The sequence below is a fragment of the Pagrus major genome, chromosome 8 (genome assembly GCF_040436345.1).
Source record: "Pagrus major chromosome 8, Pma_NU_1.0".
NCBI lineage: Eukaryota > Metazoa > Chordata > Actinopteri > Spariformes > Sparidae > Pagrus > Pagrus major.
Window position 1 is genome coordinate 28330117 of NC_133222.1, and position 24535 is coordinate 28354651.

The 24535-nt window shown below is 40.1% G+C and overlaps 2 protein-coding genes across 3 annotated transcripts in view; one reads left to right on the forward strand and one right to left on the reverse strand.

The window, feature by feature from the left end:
- ranbp10 (RAN binding protein 10) overlaps window positions 1–15820 on the reverse strand; it is a 37622-nt gene extending 21802 nt beyond the window's left edge. For both annotated transcript variants that reach the window (XM_073471576.1, XM_073471575.1), the window contains exons 1-2: window positions 15506–15820; window positions 3121–3232 (exon numbers count right to left, since the gene is read on the reverse strand). In XM_073471576.1, the coding sequence (XP_073327677.1) occupies window positions 3121–3232; window positions 15506–15704 (311 nt within the window). In that variant the 5' untranslated portion in view covers window positions 15705–15820. The remainder of the gene's footprint in view (window positions 1–3120; window positions 3233–15505) is intronic.
- A 1117-nt stretch (window positions 15821–16937) lies between these two features.
- Window positions 16938–23397, forward strand: tsnaxip1 (translin-associated factor X interacting protein 1). Its single transcript, XM_073472947.1, has 10 exons — window positions 16938–16966; window positions 17198–17338; window positions 17427–17520; window positions 18617–18813; window positions 19075–19216; window positions 20541–20707; window positions 21435–21548; window positions 22629–22738; window positions 22946–23069; window positions 23199–23397. The coding sequence occupies exons 2-10, from the start codon at window positions 17198–17200 to the stop codon at window positions 23286–23288; spliced, it is 1179 nt and encodes a 392-aa protein (XP_073329048.1). The 5' UTR covers window positions 16938–16966; the 3' UTR covers window positions 23289–23397.
- The last annotated feature ends 1138 nt before the right edge of the window (window positions 23398–24535 follow it).

The window sequence follows — 24535 nt, forward strand, 5'->3', positions numbered from 1 at the left end:
GCATTAAATTATGATTATTCATTTAAATCCTTTTATAGTTCTTAAAGTCTAATTAAAAATTCACTTTGCTGAGAAAATATCTTTGGTGGCTGTTTGACCTTTGTATTTATTTGTTCAAAACTGTAATTGCCAAAATGGGCAAATTTAAATTTGTATCCATTTATGCCGTACGTACGTTACTACATAAGTTAAGCCAAAAGATACTCTTGTGTTGTGATTTATAATCACAAGTTAAAAAAATAAAAGTTTATTGTTTTGAGTTTTCATGAGTCATTTGCCATTACCACATCTTGCCCCATGAAAGAGACAGCTGATACCAATTAGACCCCCCCCCCCCCATAATGTGTATTTGGTTGAAATGTTGAATATTGTAAATGTAATTTAACAGCTAATAATGAACATGCTCACCCAGGGGCTTGAAGCTTTCAGACTGTTTCCACACACATATGTCCAAAAACTGTGACAAAGAAGAAGCCTGAGAACTGAGGCCATAGTATTGACATTTGTATTTTTGTCCCATGTCAGGAGCCAATATCATAACAGGGATTTATACATGCAGTGCATGTTATGTCAATTTAGCAGTGTTTGTGATGCCCTGACCCAGACAATCACTCCATACAATCACAATGCTGTCTGGTGTATCCAAGCAGCTTGGTTGATTTGGAAGTCTTTCACATTAGGTAGTAGTTTCACACACAGACACTCCCACATTGCAGTTGTCTTTGACACTACAGTTTTGTTCTGTTTGCACCGAGCTGTTCAACTGGAACTGGGGACAGTTAACAGTATATTGTGCAAACTTGAGGCTTTTATGACTTTTTTGAAAGCCAGGACATCCAAGCACCTGGAGAAGCAGTGTCAACAACCCCAGCAGTACCACTCAGTAACATTTGGTGACTACTTCATGAATAGTGTCACCTATTCTGGAGCCATCTTGGTTACTCAGTTAGTCAACATACCAATCCAAGCAGGATAAAACTGTGAAACTAGATATAGATAACCAATATTTTGCACTAGTGACTGCAGAATAAAGGCGTTATAATCTACCAACAATTTCTCTGATGCTAGTTTAAAAAGGTATCACATCATAGTATATCACAGGGTAGAAAAGGTTATTCTACCTTGCATCTCTGTTGAATGACCTTTTTATGCACATTCGTACTGTCCCTTTCCCGTTTCTGGAAATAATTGGGCCAAATGTCACACTGAGATAATTCTGGTGCAGCTTAGATGAAAGATTTGACTTTTCAGCTACATAGAACCTCGACAGTCAGGTTTTGGCCCTCAGATTTGACGAGTCAGGTTGTTGCTTAAGCTGTCATTTTTGGGTTCAAACGTCCTCATTTTCACTGTCACAGCAGATGCACTAAAGTTTAAATGTCTAACACTGTTGATGCAACTTTCTGTTTTGTCACTGAAACATTTGGAGAGCAGCTGATGCAGATATTGGCAACAAGATGACTCCAACGGAGGTCACGAGTGACATATTTGGAGGGACTGTTGTATTTGGCAATGAACTTGAATAGTCATATCAAGATTGCTGTTTTTATGCAGACTCATGGTGAGGATATGCTGCTGAAGCAAGTTCACAGATTCACAAGCCACCACACTGACACAGGGACGTGTGATCTTAGCAAATCAACCACTAGAAAACGAGGATGAACAAAGAAAGTAAACTCAAATCCAGAGATATTTGACACATTATGGAGAAAAAATACAACCATAGAACACAGACATGTCGAACTAGTCTGAAAATATAGAATACACATGAAATGAATTTACTTTTATTGGTGCTAACAATTTCACAGGATACACTAGACCTTTTAGATAAACTGCTATAATGCCATACTGCACCGGAAACACAAACATGCTTGCTAATAAAAGTTAGATCTAGCAAACTAAAATAAAAAAAAGTACGTAGGTTTTAAATTATTAGATTGACAGCATGGTAATGTTAAAGCGGGTGTGTTAACATGATAACATTTAGCATGTAATGGTTATTTTGTCACTAGCTTAATGTGCATACCATGAGCATGATAACTGTAACATTTTACATCCTTATATTTATCACGTTAATATTTTTCACTTTAGCTAACATTCAGCACGTTAACAACATTGATATCTAACCTGACATTGGCATGGTAGTGTGCTATGTAGACAGTATTCTCAAAACACAGTTGAGGCCTCCATGAATTCAGGAATTATTTTGTACAGAAATACCCTGTCATGAGAGGAAGTTTTGGTCAAGCGTTGCTGTTGGCTAAAAATTGTCATCCATCCTCTGCGGAGCCTGAATTTCTACAAGTCTTCAAATATTTATCAAGACAAGACAAGACAAGACAAACTTTTATTTCTATCCCAAGATTCAGCCTATTTAGTTTGAATAATAAGATGAATTATTGTCCAACTATTGCTGGTTGATAATGACTTTATGTTTGTTGATAATAGTAATATTTTGGTACATACAGTACACGTAAATTACATCACGTTTTTGCAGAGTAACTTCTGGATGGAGCTTTTTAATATTTAACAATACAAATGCCCATGCTAACTTGTCATCCCTGTTGTATTACACCAACACTTCGCAGTCTGCTCTTTTAGCTTATAACTGAACGTATAACTAGAAATCAAAGGTACGACCGTGCTTGACAAGAACTATGGCACCTGGCCTGCACGATATAAGGAAATCAGGGATGTTTGAAAACACTGTTCAACACTGCAATGATGATGTGACTTGTGGTAAATAAACAAATATTGAAGTGCTCATTTAAGCGCTTCTTTTCTTCCTCAGCCAACATGCCGTCTAGCCCCACCAAAATGACACCAATTCATGTGTGTGTAGCTGATGGCTATCTTAGGGTTCATCTGAATGACCAGATGGTATGAATGCATGGCTCAATCAGATAGGTCAAATGTTAGCATGCGGAGTGTGAATTTTCGTAGTTATTGCTCATTCATTCTGAAAATCATGTTTTGTAATGTTTATATTGCAGTGATGATAAAAATACAACTTAACGGTCAGCAATACTGGTGACGATGAAAATGGTATGAGGCTGTAAAAGTTACCATACTAATATGGAACACATGAAATTAAGATCGAACAGTGTTGTTTCTACTTACCCATCGCGACCTTTGCTGACAATCTTGACTTCGAAGTAGTAGATCCCACAGGCAGCAGGGATTGGGTGTGTGGCTCTCACTGATGCTGCGTCCTTGTGGTTCTTACCATGGCCTACAATAGGAGAAATATGAAGTGTTAATGAACAATATGGCACGTAAGTGGTAAAGTCTTCTGGATAATACATCTTCAAGGTTTATGGTGGCCTTAAGTTATAGAGTTCAACAGTGACCGCACACTTTTTGAAAGAATCTGATTTCGGAGATAAAGTTCCCATTCTTTCACTCAATTGACATTTCAGAAGTCATCAATTAAGTTGTAAGCCTGGACCCAAGGCAACCAATTACGAGGAGAAGGATAACCATAAAATATTTGATAGGGAACAAAAAAAAGTGCAAAACAGCAAAAAAGGTAAAGGTACAAGACTGTGTACATAATTATCTAAAGGGTGCAGAGGCGGGAAATAACAAAGTACAAATACTTTGTTACTGTACTTAAGTAGATTTTTCAGATACACAGTATGTATTTTCAAAACAGGCTTGTCACTTTAGTTCTAATGCATTTTATCTTAATTTCAACCTATCAGCACGGTGCCGCAGTGGTTAGCACTGTTGCCTCACAGCTGGGGCAGGGCCTTTCTGTGCAGAGTGTGCATGTTCTCCCTGTTCTTGTGTGGGGTTCCTCTGGGTACTCCGGTTTCCCCCACCATCAAAACATGCACACTAGATTAATTCTCCAGTCAGTGACCTTGACTAAGGCACTGGCTCAGATCTGGAGTTGGTCCCCGGACACGTCCGCTTCCCACTGCTCCCTCGGGATGGGTTAAATGCAAAGTACCAGTTTCACTAAGTTGTACAGTGTATGATATGATACGGCAGAGATCCTGCAGCCCCTCTGCCTGGATTTTCTTATGTTCTCACTTTGTTGCTGTGCTCGAGACGCTTTACCAACCCAAAATGTTGATATTTGACATCCTGGGAATGAGACTCAACAATCAACTATCTTTCTGGTGCCTTTATGAACAGTTCAGACAAATCCTACTGATTCTACCTTAAGGTTTAATAGTCTTAGTTCTTCATAATATTAATATGGCATGAGGTTCAGTTAGCTTTGGACAGAAATGGCCAGTAGAAATGTCCTTCAGAGTCATACCTTTTTTTTATACTATGAGTACATTTCAGAACCTGTACTTGCCTTCTTCTACTTGAGTAAAGAACGTGTGAACTTTTGCCAACTCTGATGATATGACACAGACTTCTATCAGTGTATTTTGTTAACACCAACTAAATGTTTAGGATATTCAAAATAGTAACGTTTGCAAGTCTATTATATAAGAAAAAGCTAAACCTGACTAAAAATCAAGTAATTGCTTGTTTGTTAGATTAATATACTTTCATGAGCTTTGAGTTTTTTTTAAGGCTGTGTTTGATGAGCAAGTTCCTCTCTGTCTTACTTCATTTTTCTAGGATAACATATATCAGATAGTCACATCTAACTGTTTAACTTGATGTACTGGGACACAGAAACAAATCTTGTAATCAGTCACGCACAGATTTAGCTCAGCTAGGACTGATTTTCTCCCAATAATCCAAACTTTTGTTAAGGCAATGTTTTCTATCAATATTTTGATTTGTCTGTGTGTGTAAAGATAATCCCCTACTTATATACAGTCAATGATAAAGATGTAAACAACAGGGTCACAGGGCTCATGTAAGGTGTCTGGACCAATTAGATTCAGGCACAACAGTCGTTACTGACTGTCATTCTATATTCAGATGGCTGCTTATGCAATCCCTCGGGTCATGAGAGAGAGAGGTGTGTTGTGTAACTGCTATCTGGGCTGTACAGTAAACATGTGCATCTTTCTGTTACATGTAATCACACCATTGACTGAGTTCACCTGTTGTGTTAAAGTCATCGGGAGCTCCTTGTGTGTGTGTTTGTGCATATGTCAGTGTGTGTGTGTGCATGTATGAAATGTAGATAGGCTGTAACCTTAAACGAAGCAGCTGGCTGTCAGCAGACACCTTGAGGCTGTTGCAGTGTGTGCATGTGTGTGTGTGTGTGTGTGTGTGCGCGCACGCGCGTGTGCGTGTGTTAGAGACAGACAGAGCATGGAAACTCCAGCTACTAACATACAGCCAGCTGGGGACGTACTGAACATGACAACAGTAATGATGAAAATTGCTAAGTGAATGAAACTTAGCTTATTATTCTGGTCTCTATTTAATTGATGATATGCTTCAATGTAATTTAAGCTCATGGTGATTTTTTCATGACATCATCATCACACCATGTACAGGAGATAAATGTAATGCATACTGTCATCACAATGATATTGAATTAAAGCACATTAGCTTCACTCAGTTCTGCCACTCTGACTCAACATATCTACTGTGGTACAGAGGCATGTTATTACTGCACATTTATTCATGTGACCAGCACGCCCGTGCATGTGCGTGTGTGTGTGTGTGTGTGTGTGTGTGTGTGGTGTGACTGTCTGGTCCAATGGTTGCAGCAACATTCGTGGCATCTATTTTTAGCTGCTCCTCGTGAAAACGACTCGTCAGTAGGCCAACAGGTCTCTTTACAACTGCATAGATGGGTAAGAGAAATGGCCACTACTTTTAACAACTACAACCCCCTAAATAACAAACCTAAATTTAAAAGTATGCCTTCATGAAACAAAGGGCCAAAACGTTTTCCTCATGTAAGATATTTCCCATTGTCAGCTTGTTATTTAACTGCAATACTGAGACAAAACTGTCCTTTGACAAACATTCTTCAGCTGCTCTGTGACATCAAACCTCTCCACCAGAGGTCAGGGGTCAAAGGTTAATGTACTTTTTCTATCCCACAGCACATTGAGGCCTCAGTTGCTTACTTGGAAAGCAGCAAACACACCCCAGGTTCTATCCTTGACCATGAGCAGGGGAAAGTACAAAATCTATCAGTTCAATAACAGAAAGTCCAACAAAGGCCGCAGCTCCATGTTGTCATATGCCTCGACACTTCAGCAGCAGCAGCAGCAGCAGAAGAAGAGTGAATAGTACAATGTCACCAATGAAGAAGAGACATTACCACAGTGGGCACAGAATGCTACCACAGAAGATGTACAAAACATTAATATGTTTTGACAAAGAGAATCACTGTCATTCAAACTGAACTAGCTCTTTCATCTGAGAAGCATCCAAAATCTGGCCAAAGCGCACTAAAGATGACAACCACATCCTAGATTGGTTGAACAATGTTTATACTGGTAGAGGAAACACAGACAATCTGGCTTTTGTTTTGCAAGGTTACATATTGCCTGTCACAGGTACAGTCAGCACTTACAGTACAATTTCTCAATAATTATTTAGTCCCCAATGCACTAGGTATGTCAAACAAAAAGGGTAAGTACTGATTTTATACAACTGACAAATAATCAACATCAAGAAAAAGATTTGGTGCTCTGCCCAATACTCCTCAATGAGACAGGCCATGCTACACTGCAACACCTAAACACTGTAACCCCAACAGATTTAATGGCCTAGTTTAGTCGAGGTTAAAGCCACATGCACGCCGTATTGTTCAGACTGTAATCACCAGCAGCAGAGTTGGAAAAACCATTCACATCAGCCTCACTTTTTGTAATTCCAAGAATTTCCGACAACACTACAGCTGCTATGTGTCATACTTGGTAAACAGAAATACAAAAATGCCAACAGACCAGTGACAAAATGGCTGCAAAGCCTCCATCACTGGCAGCTGCATCGAAAAACTAAATCCAATATTAACACAAATTAAGTCAATTAAGCAGATTTAAAACTAGCTATACAGTGTGTTTGTGTCTGGTTTCACTTGTTGACATTTACTACTAATCAGTCCCTCCAGAAAAACGCGATTATGTGATCGCATAATTCAACGCATAACCAGCCAAAGTCCGCACATTTATGCGGGGGGCCGCATTTTTTCAAAGACACCGCACTTTGGCCGCATAAATCGCCGATTTCCGCGTAAAATGCGCGAAATATGCGGGGCTTGCATGATTTCATAATCCCCGCATTTTCGTTGCAAAAAAGTCACATATATCTTTGCAGAAAGGTGAAAAATGTTGCGTTTACTTCACACAAGAGCAGCCATTTTCCTCCTGTTGCCTTGGGAACGTTATGAAGTGACGTCATCATCATCGACATCAACGTTTTCTAAGTTTGAGCCATGTGTATATTAAGGTCTGAAATAAAACAAGATGAGAACTTAATTATTCCCAGCACTTTCTGTGATGTAGTATGCTTGCTTATCATAGGAAGTCATTAGAAATGACTCTTTACATTAAGGTAGTAGCCTAGTGAGTCTAGTAACAGAGTTTTGGGGGAAACAGTTTTTGCAAGTTCCCGCAATTTTTGCAAATTCCCGCAATTTCATTGTATAAAATTGCATAAATATCCCGCATATTCCATTGCATTTTTTAAGAAAACGTGCCACAAAATCAAGGATTTTTGCCTGCAACAATCACAAAAAAACTCTCAAGTCTGAATAACTTACTTCCCATTCTGCTGACACTGAGTGAATGCAGCAAAAGGTGAAGGCCACATGTCAACACTTAATCTTTTACTTTACAATGTAATGCAAACCTCTGAGAACTTTAGAGATAGACTTTCCAGTGGTTTTATTGCCGTCACTGTTGCAAAAACATGCGGATCGTTTAACATTTTCTTCAGAGATGTAACTACCAACAACACAGGACAAAAGGTGGGTTTATTAAATAATAATCTATGATTTATAAAGCACCTTTCCCCAAAGTGCTCTGCAGTGTGTCACAATCATAAGCAAACGCCAGTGTTGTCTTGGAGCCATTGAGGTTCAGGGTCTTACTCAAGGACACTGTCAAAGGACAGGCATAGCTGGGGTTTGAACCATCCATTCTAATATATTAATATACAGTGCCTATTAAAATTATTCCCCCTTAATTGTTTTCCCCTTTTATAAACGGAATCATGGTCAATATACAAAAAATATACAAAACAAAAAATGTACAAAACAAATAACCTCTTTAATGTCAAAGTGTAAACAGATCTCTGCGAAGTAATGTCACATAAGTGATTGCACAAGTATTCACCCCCTTCAAGTCAGTATTTAGTAGATGCACCTTTGGCCTCAATCACAGCACTGAGTCTGTGTGGACAGGTCTCAATCAGGTTTGCACATCTGGACGCTGCAATTTTACTCAATTATTGTTTGCAAAACTGCTCAAGCTCTGTCAAGTTGTGCGGGGATCAGGCATGAACAGCCCTTTTCAAGTCCAGCCACAAATTCTGTATTGGACTGAGGTCTGGGCTTTGACTCGGCCACTCCAGAACATTCACCTTGTTGTCTTTAAACCATTTCTGTGTGGCTTTCGCTGTATGCTTTGGGTCATTGTCTTGCTGGCCAAAAAGCTCCATTTTGGTCTCATCAGACCAAAGAACCTTCTTCCAGTTGACCTAGGAGTCTCCCATATGCCTTTGGAGCTTATATGAGCTTTCTTCAACAGTGGCTTTCTCTTTGCCACTCTCCCATAAAGCTTTGACTGGTGAAGAACCTGGGCAACAGTTGTGTATGCAGAGTCTCTCCAACCAACTCCTTCAGAGTAGTCACAGGTGTCTTGGTGGTCTCCCTCACTAGTCTCCTTCTTGCACGGTCACTCAGTTTGTGGGGATGGCCTGCTCTAGGGAAGATTTTCACATGTGCCATATTCCTTCAATTTCTTAATGATGGATTAAACTGAACTCTGGGGGATGTTCAGTGACTTGGAAATGTTTTTGTATCCATCCCCAGACTTATACTTTTCAATAATCTTTTCACAGAGTTGCTTGGGGTGTTCTTTTGTCTTCATGGTGTAATTGTAGCCAGGAATACTGATTAACCAGTGACTGGACCTTCAGACACAGGTGTCTTATACTACAACCACTTGAGACACATTTACTGCACTCAGGTGATCTCAGTTTCGCTAATTGTGAGACTGCTAGCACCAACTGACTGGACTTCAGTTGAACAAGGTCAGTCACTTTAAAGGGGGAATACTTATGCAATCATTTATCATGTACTTATTTTACATTATATATTTTAAGTAAATGACATTACTTTGAAGGAATCTGTTTTGACTTTGACATTAAAGAGTTTTTTTCAGTTTATAAAAGCAGTAAAAGGAGAAAACAATTAAGGGGGTGAATACTTTACATAGGCACTGTACAACCCACTTTCCCCCTGAGCTACAAACGTTAGTAGTAAATGAGGTTTAGAGACCTCAAATAATGCCCATGAAATCTGTCCAACTTCAGCCTGTCTAATCAGCCAAGATAACTTAACACCTGTGTCAATGTGTGAGGCATTTTGAAACTGTAACTGTCAGAGGTTCAAACTGCACTCCAAAAGTGTTTTTTAAGAAGTTTGAAGTAGGACAGGAGATGGAGGGGACAATTCAGAAGCAAATGTCAAAAAAAATGATATTAGCCTGACAATAGAGTAGATGGTTTTAAAAAAAAAAATAATGCATCTATTTACATTGGTCCCAGCCCAATTCTATGCTTCTTTAAAAAAGGTGCAATATGTAAGAATTGGCCACCTGTTGAACTCATGCTCGAAACAAAAAGGGGGCAGCAGATCAAAGTAACCACTAAATTTTGCCAACTGTAGCTGCTGTTAGCTGGTTAGCTCAGTTAGCCATGCAGCTAGCAGTCTTGACTGGGAGCCTGAAGCCCCGGAGAGGTGTTGGTGTTTACACCAAGGACGTAACATTAAAGTCTGAATGCCGCCTTGGAGTCAGAGCCCCATTCATTCCTATTACAGCTACTACTGAAGCCAAAATGGCTCGACTTCAGCAAGTTCACATCGATAAAAATACCCGGATCTTCAGTGTCGTGGGCAAAATTGCAAACAAGCCACAAGCAGCCGGGAAAGACTGGTAAGCTATAACACTGATGAGCACATGGCTAAGATTTCTAACTCCAATAAGTTGCTTTTATTCTACAGTACCTTTTTTTTTTTGACTTCGTAAAGTAGCAGTGTGATGGATCAATGGACTTGGACTAGTCAAGGGGCAGCTGTGGGATTACGGGCCCTGGGCCTGTTATTGTGAGCAATTAGGTCCTTGTGTAACTGGACCAAAAGCTCTGTCATCACCCTTGGCAGTTTGCATTTTTTCCAGTGCTTTCTCAATAGATGATGGGCACCATTGTGCTTTGTCATCTATTCTGTTTGTGATTTTCAAGGACAGAAGTTTAAGGCACAGCCAAGAATTGGAGGGTGTCCAGTCCTCTTCGGTGACCTGAGGATTGCATGTTAGATTTTTTTCAGATGATGCTTTGTCAGGCTGTGACCTACATCACTTGGGGGGGTTAGCAACAGAGTGTGAAGTGGTTTGGATGAGGGTCAGCGGTTCAATTCAGGAGAAGGTGAACTATACCGAGTGGATTTGTAGTGAAAAGCTGCCAAAGTCACAGAAGCTTAAAGGTGCATTATTGATTTATTGGCCACTTGGGGGCAGTGCAACAAGTTTTTCACTCAACATTTGCACATTGTTGACTGAAACAGTTGTTATGGTGAATGTGTCTGAAGACAATTTTTTATTCAAACCCAGCAGACAGAGTTGTCTCTTTAGATCTGTTCCAGTGTGACTCCTGAAAAAATATATCTGGCTCTTTAGCTGCTGAATACTTGTCTGTTAACCAGCCGGTCGCTAACTTTGTCTGTCAGATGTTTGGTGCTGGGCAGATGGGATACAGTGGCGTCTGTCAGAGATTTTATTGTTGATGAAGGCAGAAAAAAATGTATAACAAAGCATTCTACCAACAGTTAGATCAAAACCTGGCCAAGAGATATAAGAATAGGATCAAGGAAACTAGTTGATGAAGTGAGTTTCCTTCACAGCCTGTCTGGGCTCACCCTGCTTTTAGACAGCAAGTGGTTTCCATTGATTGTAAAAATAAAGCCACGGTGACATCATCCATAGGTTTCTGAAGAGCCAGAATGACGCTCAGACTGGGTGGTCGCCATCTTGGCAGTGCCCGACTCCACGTCACTCCCAGCTAATCAAAAATTAGCAAAGAGGTGGTGCATGGATGGAGCTGAAGCAAGCCGAATGAAGCCTGGTTACTGCAGCAGTTAGCTACCAAGCAAGCTAAGGTTAACAAGCTAGCTGTGTTCACACAGAAAGGAAAACCTAATGAGTTAGTGGGTCACAAGATCATTTGAGTTCATGTTTGACTGCAGGTTTATTAGAATACCTTAGCCAGAATACCTTACTGTGCAATAGCTGTGAAGGCCCTGACACACCAAACTTAGATCAAAGAACTAGCTGCATCAAAAGCCAACTATTGCGTCGCCTCATGCCTCCTGTGTCCCATCCAAAAAGCTGCATTGAAACACACTGCAAAGACTAGAGCAGACGGCCAACAAGCTTGTATGTACAGTGCCTGCATGAAAGGAAATACCTGTCTGCTGATATAAACACAGTTGTTAGAATTAAGCATCATGTTTTGACATGACTCTCGCTAATACAGCTGCTTCTAAATCAAGAATATGTCTGATAAAAAGTTGCAAATAGCACTGGTAAACAGGCAGAGAACAAAATAAGGAAGAGTGGCAAATGGGTGAACTGGATACTACAGTGACAAGGGGGCTCTCGCTTTCTTTTTCCATTTCTCTTTTCTGCACTGATCTGCTTACCTGAACAGCTAATCAGAGTGATTTCACTCACAGATGAGCCACCGCCAATTGCACATGCTCAATCAGCCAAAAAGCCACCAACAAGGGCCGTATAGTGCCAATGGTGGAGGAGACACCGCACCGACTAGAGCCACGGACGCTCACTGACAGCCCTACAATGCCCAATGGGCCGATGTCAGCCTGTGTGTGTGTCAGGGCCTTAAGGTTGCGAGCAACAGCAGGCATCAAGGGTGAGTGTGTCTGTGTTTGTGTTCAGATTAACATTGGATTCCGACCAAAGCCAGGTTGCCACTGTCTATCAAATCTAATTTCATCACATAGATTAATAGAGTAAGTTTTATCCTTAACTAGATGAAATGGTTAACATTGCATGATTAACAAGGTTAGCTGATATCATTAGCTATTTATTGGCTCTGAATAGATTAAAAGAAAAAAGATAAACTCTGAAGTTGCTCCAAGACAGTTTTTCTTAATAATATCCACTGCTGGTGAAGAGGTGTATAATTCAGGGAATTTAGACACTAGTAAAATTAGCTCCCACATCATTTTCCTCTGTGTTTTCTGTGGTTGCTATGGTCACATAGCAAGCGTTGGTGGTAAGTTGAAAAAGTTCAATTCAAAGATCAACCATCATCTACTCAGACAGCAGTGGCAAACAGCTGCATGTGTTAACAAGCATGGCAGCCCCTATATTTCTCTTTGCTGCTGTTGCTGCCACCTACCTTTGTGGCGTGGCTGAAGGGTATACCTTGGAAACAGTGGAGATAGCAGCAGCAGTCCGGAAAGTTAATGTGCCAAGCCAAGAAATAGTCAGGCAACATATACCAAAATGTGTCATTTTCATTACTCGGTTAGTGTCTGAATTAAACTAATTAAAGCTGTTTCCTTGTTTTCTCCTAAAATGTCAAACTTTTCCTTTAATGCCGCTTCAGCCCCTTGACAGTTATTCAACCAGGCATTTATGGTACAGTAACAGAACTACATAATTCAGTCACTCACAGATCAATCAGATACTTAAGGTGGTAATACAGAGACAGATTTAGATAAAGTTGTTAAAGAAGCATGGTTTGTGCTTAAATATTTTGAAGCACTTTGTAACTTTTGTTTTGATATGTGCTATATACATAAATCTTTATTTACTTAGAACATAGATATGGATAACTGGATGATTACTATGAAAAATAGCTGATTCATATGATAGTGGCTTTATCATTTTTCATTCTGATAAAGTCTGTAAACATCTTAGTCATCCTGGAGGACGACCAGAGGATGCATTGAATGCTGACCATTCTATTTTTATCAGCTATATATATATATATATATATTAACTCATACATACACAGACAACACTTCAGGGTATGCTACACTACATTAGCTCTAGCTTCATAATGAGTCACTCCCTATATGAATGATGCCCTAGCTATTGACCAACTGTATTTGTCAATCAATTTATTGATCCTTAAGGCCTATGAAAACAACCATGAAATCTTCTCTGCACCAGAACAAAACAGAAATCCTTCATAGACCAGAGTGCTGTAGTGTTTGTAAAAAAAAACAAAAAAACATCAGTTGTTTGGTGTATTCATATAGGCACTAAGTCAATATGTATGTTTGTATGTTTTACAGTGTTTATTTATGTATCCATCTGTTGAGACTGGGTACATTAATGTGTGTCTGTGCTCAACAGCACTAGGTAGACACAGTGTGGCCTTGAACAGAGAAAATTGGCACACTGGTCAAAATAGCATTCAAACCACAAGGGTGAGGGAACAGAGCAGGAGCTAAAACAACCAGGAGGAGGAAAATTATCCTGCACACTGCAGAATAGACCTATTTATATGTCATCCCTGAACAATTGTGCAGTGTCACTTAATCTGTGCACTTTTCATAGACCAAAAGACTCAATGCCCTACATAACACCATGATGAAATGACATGACTTATCTCATGACATACATGGGCCCATTCATCATTTTTTGCCGCCGTCACATGTCAGTGGGTAATTCGAGACAGAATGCAAAGATCTCATTAACGCAGATTAAAATGGATGTCAAGATGTGAAAAACCTTTTTGGCATCATTAACAGAAAACAGGGAGCACAGCAGCATCCTGAAAAAAACAATGCATGTGGTGCATCTGCACCACTGATAAACAGAATAGGCTTATATTCAATTTTACCACTGTTCATATCAACAGCAGGGACCTGATCAATTATGCATTAAATAATCTGTGGGTTATATCTGGCTATCTGCCTCAGAGTCTTAATTTGAACAAATAATAGGCATTCCCTGCTATTCACAAACAGCAGGACCACAACTACGTATGTGCCAAATAAGCCTCTCAAAATGGGTTACAGAGCCTGCCTGCATCCTCTCATCCTCTGCGTGTTTCACTGATGTAAACAGCCAACAGGGCCCAAAGTGGCCTTGCGATGCCTCTGTGGAGATTTTCACAGGCTGAGATGCAGGACTAGCTCGCCTGCTACAGGGGGGCTGTCCTGACGTGTCGCCTGACGAAAAATAACAGAGCAGGCAAAAGACTGAGAACAGGACTTCACGCAGATGTCACCTTGTTTTGATTTAGGAGCTGGATGTATGGCGTTAAAATAATCGAGCTGACAGGCCTGGCAGCCCGTACTGACCCATCCGAATAAGTGATTGACTGCACCGTCTGGCGAGCAAAGTTGCTGTTATTGTGATAAGGCCAGTCTGTCGATAATACAGATTTATAACAAGATCGGTACATTTGGCCTAATGTAATGCGCAGAGGCCTCCTCCCTCACAGCAGCTGTTGAAAACGAGCTGGCTGCCTGCTGGAGGTTGGACATGAGACTGTTGTGCTCAGGGCACATACAGAACTGAATGGAGTTGGACCGGTTGCTTCTAGGCTGGAAAAAATGATTTACGATTTCTGAAAAAGACTTCCAGAACACTGCCACTGAACTCACGCGAGAAAACACAACAATGCCATTTTTATTCTATTTTGGTGCTTGTTGTAGTCAAAAACTAAACAATTGCAGTACACCCTCAATACTACATTGTAAAAGGCTAACAACAAGTTTGGCTCGGCTCCATCTTGTAGCCAGCTTATCCAGTCGTTTTCATGACAAATGTAAGTCCAAAGGAACAGCTAGGTTAGCTAACATTAGCTTGTTAGCCACAAAGCTAGCTACTGTATTTGCTTAAGAGATAGCTTGCTGTTAGCTAGCTCCTGTTTGTTAAATACCATTAGTTAGCTTAAAGGCAGAGCCCTGTCTGTGCGTCGTTATTCGTGCCAATGCCACCTTCCAGTTCAAACTATGGAGAACGTCAGATGCACGTCAGTTTACTGCGAACAAATAACGTCATAAACGGTAAATAAACAAAGGAGAGAACCGTGTTGTTGAAGGTGAATTTCAGTGTGGTGGTAATAAGACCAACTGTCAGGGTGAGAGAGTTCACTGTCACCCATTTGGGAATTCCTCTGTGAAACAAAGCAAGGTTACAGGACAGGAGAGGCAGCTCAGACTAGATTTACCAGGAGTGCACACACACATACACAATCAACATAATCGCATACTGTGTGTGTGTGTGTGTGTGTGTGTGCGAGTGAGAGAGACAGAGAGACCCCCCTCCGCAACAACACAGTGACAGATTAGAGCTGAGACCCTTTGCTGTGTGACTACATGTTCAGACCATCAGGGATGAGCCAGCCCTCTAACCTTTGTAATGGACCCGCAGGTTGTTCTGTGACAGCCCAATGTAGCTGTATTTATCCTTGGGGCTCCAGGATCGGGGTAAAGGGGTCTCTTCCTCGTTCACAGCCGGGTAGAGCCGTTTCAGACGCTCGTTCAGCTCGTGCTCCTGGTAATTAAAAGCAGGATCCCCTAACGGCAGACTTCCCGCTCCAAGCTCTGCCATTTTTGGCCTCTGTTTTGTATCTTATTGTTCGTTTCTTTCTATCCAAAGCCCCGTGTCAGTCCGCTGGAGCTGTAGGCTGAGAGTGAGAGGGACTGAGGGGAGAAAATAGCAGTGGTGTGACATCCCCGGATAAGCAGCAGAATGTACTGTAGGCTCGTGCGGTGCCGTTTGGGTACTGTAGTTCAGCCGCACGCTCGCTTTTATGATAATTTCTCTGGAAACGACTACACAGCTCCACTGCTGTTACTCTGGTTCGGGGCTTCCACTGAGAAAGGTAGCTAGGAAATGTAGTTTTTAAGCTGTATAATTTAGTGGCAGTTTTTTCGAACATTATATAATTTTACATTATTCATTTAATATTTTATCCATACGTTGCACACACATGAAAGAAAGTGGAACATACAAATATTTGCTAGCTGGACGATCATTTCATAAATAGCATTAATAGCACTGTCATTTCCACAACGAAAACAAAGTGTAAATTTAGCAAAACATGCCTCCTCCTAAAGACACCCTCTCTATTCAGGTGAATTTAGCGTGCTGTTTTCATCATCTTCTATTCCATCCCTTCTATTAATATGTAATTATTATTAGAAGCTGCGGTTTTTATGTGATATTTACGAATTATACATGCTACATTGTTTAATGGTTTATATCTGTCATCGTCACTAGTCAGAGTTGATGGCTTACGCACTTGCTTTTACACAGCTGCAGTCTCCCGTCTTTAAAAAGTGTGTTCGCTATTTATGAACAAAGTTTTCCTTACACAACTTGAAAACTAGTTAGGCGCGCCGCGGTCTACTCTGTGGGTCCTGCTGCTTACTCCGTCCTCGTAACCATGGAAACCATGCTACAACGCCGTGATCTGTGATGCTAAAGCCAGCTACGAGCTAACCGGAGCACCCTCATCAATTCATGTAGAACAAGAGTTTGTTCTGCTGTCAACCGGCCTTCTGTTAGTCGTTAGAGATGTCGCCACACAAAGACATTAAATTTCCACCTTTAACGCCGTCACAGAAACAAAGGCAAGTGATTCAAATAAGACAGCGAAAATGTTATACCGTCAATTATTGTGTTATTAACGTCACTACTATGACATTGAGTTACTCTACATAACTAAATTACAATTTTAAACAACGTAATTGTTCCTTTTCTGTTTTAGACTTACATGTGATCGTACTTTACAAAATGACCCTGCCCAGACAACAGAGGAAGGGCAAGAAGGACAAAATCCAGTTTCTGTCCAACCTGCAGCAAGAAAGGTAAGCAAACCAGGTACAGGTTCAGCAAACCTGGCAGAAATTCACTCATTCAAAAAAAGTCAATTAAGGTTTTTGATTGCTGTAAATTTGATTTATCAAAAATATAGCCAATTGCTGTCTCCCATCTTCCACTCAAGCAAATTAGTCACTGTCAAAGCTCTGTGTGTGTGTGTGTGTGTGTGTGTGTGTGTGTGTGTGTGTGTGTGTGTGTGTGTGTGCGTGACCCTATAGATGTGCTGGAAGGGTAGCAGTTACATCTATGCAGGTCCAGGGAGGAAGCCCCAACTCCTGATGCACATGGAGAGCTATGTGAACAAGGAGCTTCATACTATCAGCTCTGATGAGCCAAATTTCCAGGAAGTGAAACTACAGGTGCTATGCTTTGCTTTTTGTGTTGTACCATGCACACCCTATCTTGGCAGAGAGAGTACTCACATATCTTAATCTGCTTTGGACACAGGTCTACCGTGATGTCTTTGGTTGTTTCATCAGAGAGTTCAAAACCTACCAACCCCTTCTTTCTACCATCAAAAAGGAGTATGAAACCACTTTAGGTCAGTAGCTGCATGAGTTAACCTGCCTGCTGATTATTTATACAATTCAATGATTGTCAACTGTATAAAAGAATTTCTCAGACCCCAAAGTGACGTCTTCGAATTGCTTCTTTTGTCCAATCAACAGACCAAAACCCAAAGACTCTTCATTTACTATCATAAATGACAAAGAAAAACAACAAATCCTTACATATAAGAAGGTGGAACCAGCAAATGTTGTTGTTTTTGCTTGACAAATGACTGAAACAATTAACTGATTATCAAACTAACTGGCAACTAATTTTCCTTCAATCAACTGATTGATTAATCAACTAACTGTCACAGCCATTGTAGTCAAAATAAACAGAAAAAACTGAGATCTATCAAAGAGAGCATGACTCAGCCAAGGTTACACAATCTTCTAATTTGTTATTTTTAATAATACAACATCATTTTTAATCTGCATCAAAATAAAAAGTGACTGATGAGACAATGGCAGAAAATATTCAAAAATGCCATTCTTTTAATTTTACCTTGCCAATTATTTTCAGTGGAAGTTCAGTGAGTTCAGTGATTGGTAACTGTGTCCACAAACTAGAACCAAAAACATCGAGCTATGGTGCTGCAAACTAACAGTTTTCTAAAGTGAGAAGTTATCTATGTGCACAAGGAGGACATACTTTAGAAACAGCTGTTGTTTTTTAAAAAGGTTGTTACCAAATGCATGCATGCTGATTAAAAACTGCTGAGTCATGTTTTCATCATTTTTCACATAGAATTATTTTTATTGGTGATTCATCTATTTGTCATCTTTTCAGTGTATCCATTAGTCATTTAGCTACTAAAATGTTTAACATAATGACAAATTCTCAGATCCTGAAGTGATTGAGATCTTCGAAATTGCTTATTTTATCAGACGGTTGAAAAACCCAGAGGGATTGAATTGACCGATATGAAATTAGGGGACACAAGCAGATCTTTGATTGTGAGAAGCTTATTAAAGGACTTTTGTAATAATTTATCAAAATGATCATCAATTTCTTTGCATTTAATCCAAGAATTGTTTCAGCCCTATAGTTTCTTGGAGATGATTTTAATGCATTTTACATCTGTTCAGCACATCAGCAGGAGCAAATCCGAGAACTGGAGCCACTGCGATCCCATCTGAGACTGGTGACAGAGGAATGTGACAGGAAGATTCAAGCTTGCTGTGCAGAGGAGCATGCTGAGATCGGAGCCTTGAAAAGGGAGAAGCAGCAACTGCAGAAGGACATTGAGGCCATGAGGGAGAGAGAAAAGGCCAAGCAGGCAGTGGTACATGACATACTTGTAAAGTGGGTGTCTAACCACTATTTATGTATTCATTCATGTGAGTTTTTTGTAAGCTGATATGGTTAAATTCCAGATGAATTCCTTCCTGTTGAATGTTTATTTTATGCGCTGTCCTTATCTCAAACGTGTATAAAAAGTCACAGAAAAAAAAGTTCTGTTTGAGATTCAGCTCAGATAGCAAGGACAACCGTAGATTATCACAGTACTTGTTTCAGCAACCCACAATCTTCAATTCCTCTCCAGGTGGACCGTCTGCAGTCTGAACTCTCCAACCAGTATCTGCAGTACCGGGAGGAGCGTGATGCCCGCAAGATGCTGATCTGGCAGCTCAGTGACCTAACAAGAGGCCCTGGGAAGGAGGAGCGTTCTGCAGATCAACGTACAGGTAGAGCAGCAACTGTTAATAGATTATTCAGACAAGCAATTAGTCGATAGTGAAAATTTTGGAGTAATTTTTCTTTCTTGTTTTGAAGATGTCACCTCAGGCTTTTCAATGTGATGTAATTGGCTGTTCCGTAACACGTTATAGGCCAAGTGGTTAATCAGTAAATCAAGAAAATAACAGACAGATTAATCAAAGATGAAAATTATTATTAGTTGCAGCAGAAACTGTTAAAAAATTACGGTATTGCATTTCTTCAAAACTTTGCCTACTGACTCATAATTTCGGGTTAAGGCCCCAACAAAGCCTGCCTAATAATGGGTCATAAAAAAAGTTGCCCTTTCTTTAAAGGAAAAGTTAAATATTCACTTTCTTTCAGACAGTTAGATGAGACAATGGATACCACTCTCAAATCTGTCCATAAAATATGAAGCTACAGCCAGAAGCCATTTAGCCTTGCTTAGCATAAACAGGGGGGAACAAGTAGACTGGCTTAGTCCTGAGCTGTAAAGGCACTGACAAGCCAAACTCACATCAAATAACTAGCTAAGTTGAAGGCTCAACTAAAAAGCTGCAGTTGGACACACCACAAAGAGGCAGACCACAAGCTCGTACGTTCTGCGCCTGCGCGGAGCGAAATAAACCTCTCTCGATATACAAACTCTTATTATGAGTAAGCAGCTTTTACGCCACTCTCTCTAATATAGCCACTCCAAAGTGAGAATATGTCTGATAAAACGATGCAAATGGCAATGGCGAAGAGGCAGAGGAGAAAAAATAAGGAGAAACCACACTGGGTGAAATTGTGGATACTTAAGCAACAGGCTCAAGGGACTCTCCCTTTCTTTTTCCATTTCTCTTTTCTGCACTGATCCACTTACCTTACAACACTCAATCAGAGTGATTTCTCTCACAGACTAGACGCCACACTGACTACAGCCATGGACGCTCACTGACAATGCCTGACAGCCGACTGCTGGCCTGGTGTGTGAGGGTCTTAAAGCTCAGAAATTAACAGATTTTATCAAGATTGTTTTATCCATACAGAAACTGAGGTTGAAATAAGACAAGTTGAGGTTGTCAGGGGGTCATGTGCTGAATTACATTATGGCCTGAAGTAACTGACCCTGCCAAGAAATGGTGGCCTGGTTGTAGCTTCATATTAACCATCCACACATAAGAGTGGTATCAAGCTTTTCATCTAAATATATGCAAGAAAGGCTGAAATTTATAGAATTTATAAATAAAGTTTCAGCTGAATACTTACAGTGAATACATTTACTAAATTAAGCATATGTTGTTCTGAAATTTGTTTCCACTTTAAAAGAAGAGGATAAGGACCAAGTGGCACAGCAGCTGGCTCTGAAGGTGTGTCGGGCAGACCTGACTAAAGCCCAGGAGGAGCTCAACAGGATGAAGGCAGAGTACTGGGATGTGGTGCCACGACGTAATTGGGACAACCTGGAACAAACACACAAACAGACCATCCTGCAGGTGGCTCATATAGACACATATACTGCACACATACATGTACACACGGAATGCATTGAAATGCATTAAAATCTTAAAAAGTTCATATTATGCTTTTTGGATTTTTGCCTTTCCTTTATTCTGTTATGGAGCATTTTAGTGCATGTAAAAGCTCTGCAAAGTGAAAAATCCCAAAGTCCAAGCCAAAGGGAGTTACTGTCTCCCACAGAAAACACTGCTCCTGCACTGACTGAAACGCCTGGTTTGGAGTCGAGCCCTTACTTAACTTATGTGTGTCACTATGTAACAGACGTTATACAAATATATATTTATATATTTATTATAAAATATATACGCTCCAGTCAGTCAGCAGACATACAGTTGCTACTGCTGTAGCGGCATTATTTTGGATCACACTACCTTGCTCTGCATGACCCACCCAACTCTGCCTCTGATTGGCTATGTCCTACCTGTCGTAAGTAATGGGCATGTGCAACTCTCACCAAAGATTGAACAGAGGCGAGATGTCTCACTCTATAGTTAAAATGGAGCGTTCAAGACACAGTGTGGAAAGTGATGCTGCAGCAATGCACCATATGAGAAAAATAATGTGTTTTTTGAAAATTAAAGTATGTAAACCTGTTCTACCAGGACCCCCAAATTAAAGTATGAACCTGAAAAAAAGCATAATATGACCTCTTTAGCTGTCTTCACCTTCACAGTCTCGTTTTTATATTTTTGTGGTGTCCAGTTGAAGACTCTGCAGGGTGACTTTGATCAGTTGAAGAGTGAGTATGACACCCTGCTGGAGCTCCACAAAGGGGACAGCATGCAGAAGGAGGCACATGACCACATCACTGTGCAGGTAAATTAAAATAACCATGGGATCAAGAGAGGGCACAGTATGTTGTGATGTTGTGTCTTAAAATTGATGATCACCATGATGGTGATGGTGTGTAAATGTGTGTCACTTTATCTGCTATTAAGCTAATACGTTTGTTAGCATTTTACCTTAAAGGTGTAATATGTAAGAATTTTAAAATATTCAAAATTAACAACAGAATGGGAAGAAATAACAGTTTTGACGTTATGTCAAAGACCTCTACAGTCTCATGCGCCTGAAAACCTTCCCCCCCACCAGCAGCCTAAATCCCCTGTGAGGGTGGTGCAAACAACAGCAACATTCCCCTTGCAGAGCTCGCAGTATGGGCAAAGTATATACAGTATCTATTATAGGACTGCTAGCTGCATGGCTAACTAAGCTAACTTGCTAACAACAGCTGCAGTTGGCCGCAGTTAGCGGTTACTCTGGTGATGTGCTGCCCCCTATTTGTCTGGAGTATGAATTCTTACATATTGCACATTTAAAAAGAGAAGTGATATGTTTTGATTAGTTGTACCTACCTCATATAAAGGAATCATTTGGGGTAAGGCAATTTTTTGATTGCTTGCCAAGAATTATATGAGAAGAATGATACCATTGTCTTGTCTGCATGTTTAATATGAAGTTGGAGCTCATCTTAGCATAAAGACAGGAGACAGGGAAACAGCTAGCGTGGCTCTGTCCAGAGGTAATCCAAAATCCACTCACCAGCACCTACAGTTCACCAATTGACTCATTACACAAAAACCAAGGTGTAAAAATGATAAGTGGTTGTTCTACGGAAGGTCTTAACATTTTTTTTACGATTGGGTAAAAAAGATAAAACAGAACTAAACATAATAAGGTGCTTCTTATTTTGGACAGAGCTAGCTGTTTCCCTCAGTTTCCAGTACTTATGCTAAGCTAATCTAACCATCTCCTTGCTGCTGCTTCATATTGAACTGACAAACACACGAGTAGCATCAATCTTCTCATATAGGTCTTGGCAAAAAAGGTGAATGAGTATTTTTCCCCAAATTTTGCGCTATCACTTTAAAAAGCTGTTGTTTTGTTGTTTTACAGATGGATGACAGTGTGTCCCCGGGGCAAAGCCAGATTCAGTCCAGCCATCTAAAAGTGCCAAATGACTCTGACGCCCCTGAAAGCAGCGCACACACTGTCCAGGAGTTTAGGTGATATAAAGAAAAGCACACAGATGATTGTTTACAAATCAATCCAGTTTTAATCATATATATCCTAAAATCACAACCTTGCCACCCTCCGCCCTAAGCCTCTCGGTTCAGATAAGGAAAAACTTCACCAATAAAAAAGTTTTTGTTCTCGCTGGCTGTCTCTGTTTTACTCTGTCATAAAAGAGTCTTTTGTGTATGAACCTACAGGGCAGCCCTGAGGACAGCGTTCCCTCTGAAGTCAGTTCAGGAAAATGATGAACTTGTGGCCTCGGCTCAAAGCGAACCAGACAGCAGCAATGATGCCATCTCCTCTCAGAGACTCCACTGCCCGGTGAGTACCAGCAGAGGTTTCACTGTCTTTTTAAGAAGACATTTTTGTTATTCACCGTATGTGACCCATAACTTGCCATCTTAGTGAAGCACTTTAAAATATTTTTTTCTGTCTTTAATGCTCCAACAGCTTGCAGAATCCAGTGTGGCAGCCTTACCTGCAGCTCTCGACGAATCAGAAGAAAATGCTGCATCAGATCACCTTCCAGCCAGCGAGTGATCGTGTAGTAGTATTCATTTTATCAATTGATAATTAAGAAGGTAGGCTAACTTGCCAGCAAGAGCATGGAAGAAAAAAATGTTTCAGGAACTTTACACAGATTATTGATTGCCACCCACAAAAAAAGTTTTTGAGCAGCTGCTGATCTAAATGGCAAAAAATGTATGTACAGTAGTATTAGATTATGATGGTCTGCTATCACACTTACAGTTAGACATAAAACAATGCCATACACCTGCATTCTGATGGGAGTTCTGTGACATTATTACAACTACCATGTGTGCCTTCTACAATAGGTTGATAGCATCCTGCCAAATGCACTGTATCAAAACATAAATAAATCACTATAATGTATACTGATCAATCAGATGGCTTTTTATTAGTATGTGTAATCATTCATTACAACTAGAAAATACATAATTTTTCATTAAAATCAAGTGTTTGAACTGTGTCTGCAAGTAGAAAGGGTCAGGACAGCAGCCGGCCTCAGTGCCTTTGAACTACATGGTCTGGAGAAAGAGATTAATGAATGTGCTGTTAATGATAACAGACCACCCCAGAGCTCCTTTCTGACATGGACAGTAATCTGTAAATTCCAGTCTGACTGAACATGTTGATGTCATGTTTAAAAATTGCCACTAGTCCTTTTTCTGTTAAAGTTGCTCTGTCAGTTTGCCAGAACCTCGCTAAATATGATAAAGGATTTTGAGTTTTCTACATGCATTATGTTGTTTTTGTGTTTAATGTCAAGTCCAGGTGCTGGCACTTTAAATGCTAGACTTGGGTGTTCCTGACATGTCCCGCTTCAATGCATATGAGCAGTTTCTTTTTCTTGATTAATTAGAGCAAGCTTGTACCATACTATTGTCCATTTATTTTTGATGCTTTGGTACATTGTTTTAAAGCCATTTGCCAGAAAATCACTTGTGACACTGACAACAGTCTAGAAGGAAGGAAGGTCCTGTAATCCATCTCGCAGAGGGTTTAACTAATCAGTCAGTGAATATACTGATAAAAAAATGGAAATTAAAAGAAAAAAACTTACATAATGAAACCCAAATGTTTGTTTATGATTAGGAAAAGTATAAAAACCCTTTTCTCTTATTTCTTATTGTTCATAGTGTAGTACTTGAAGCAATTAATCATACTGTATTTGATCAAATTTGATGATTGCAATTGTTGCGTTCTATCCACATGGTTGAATACACTTATTATAAGTCACTTTGGATAAAAGCTGAATGAGCTAA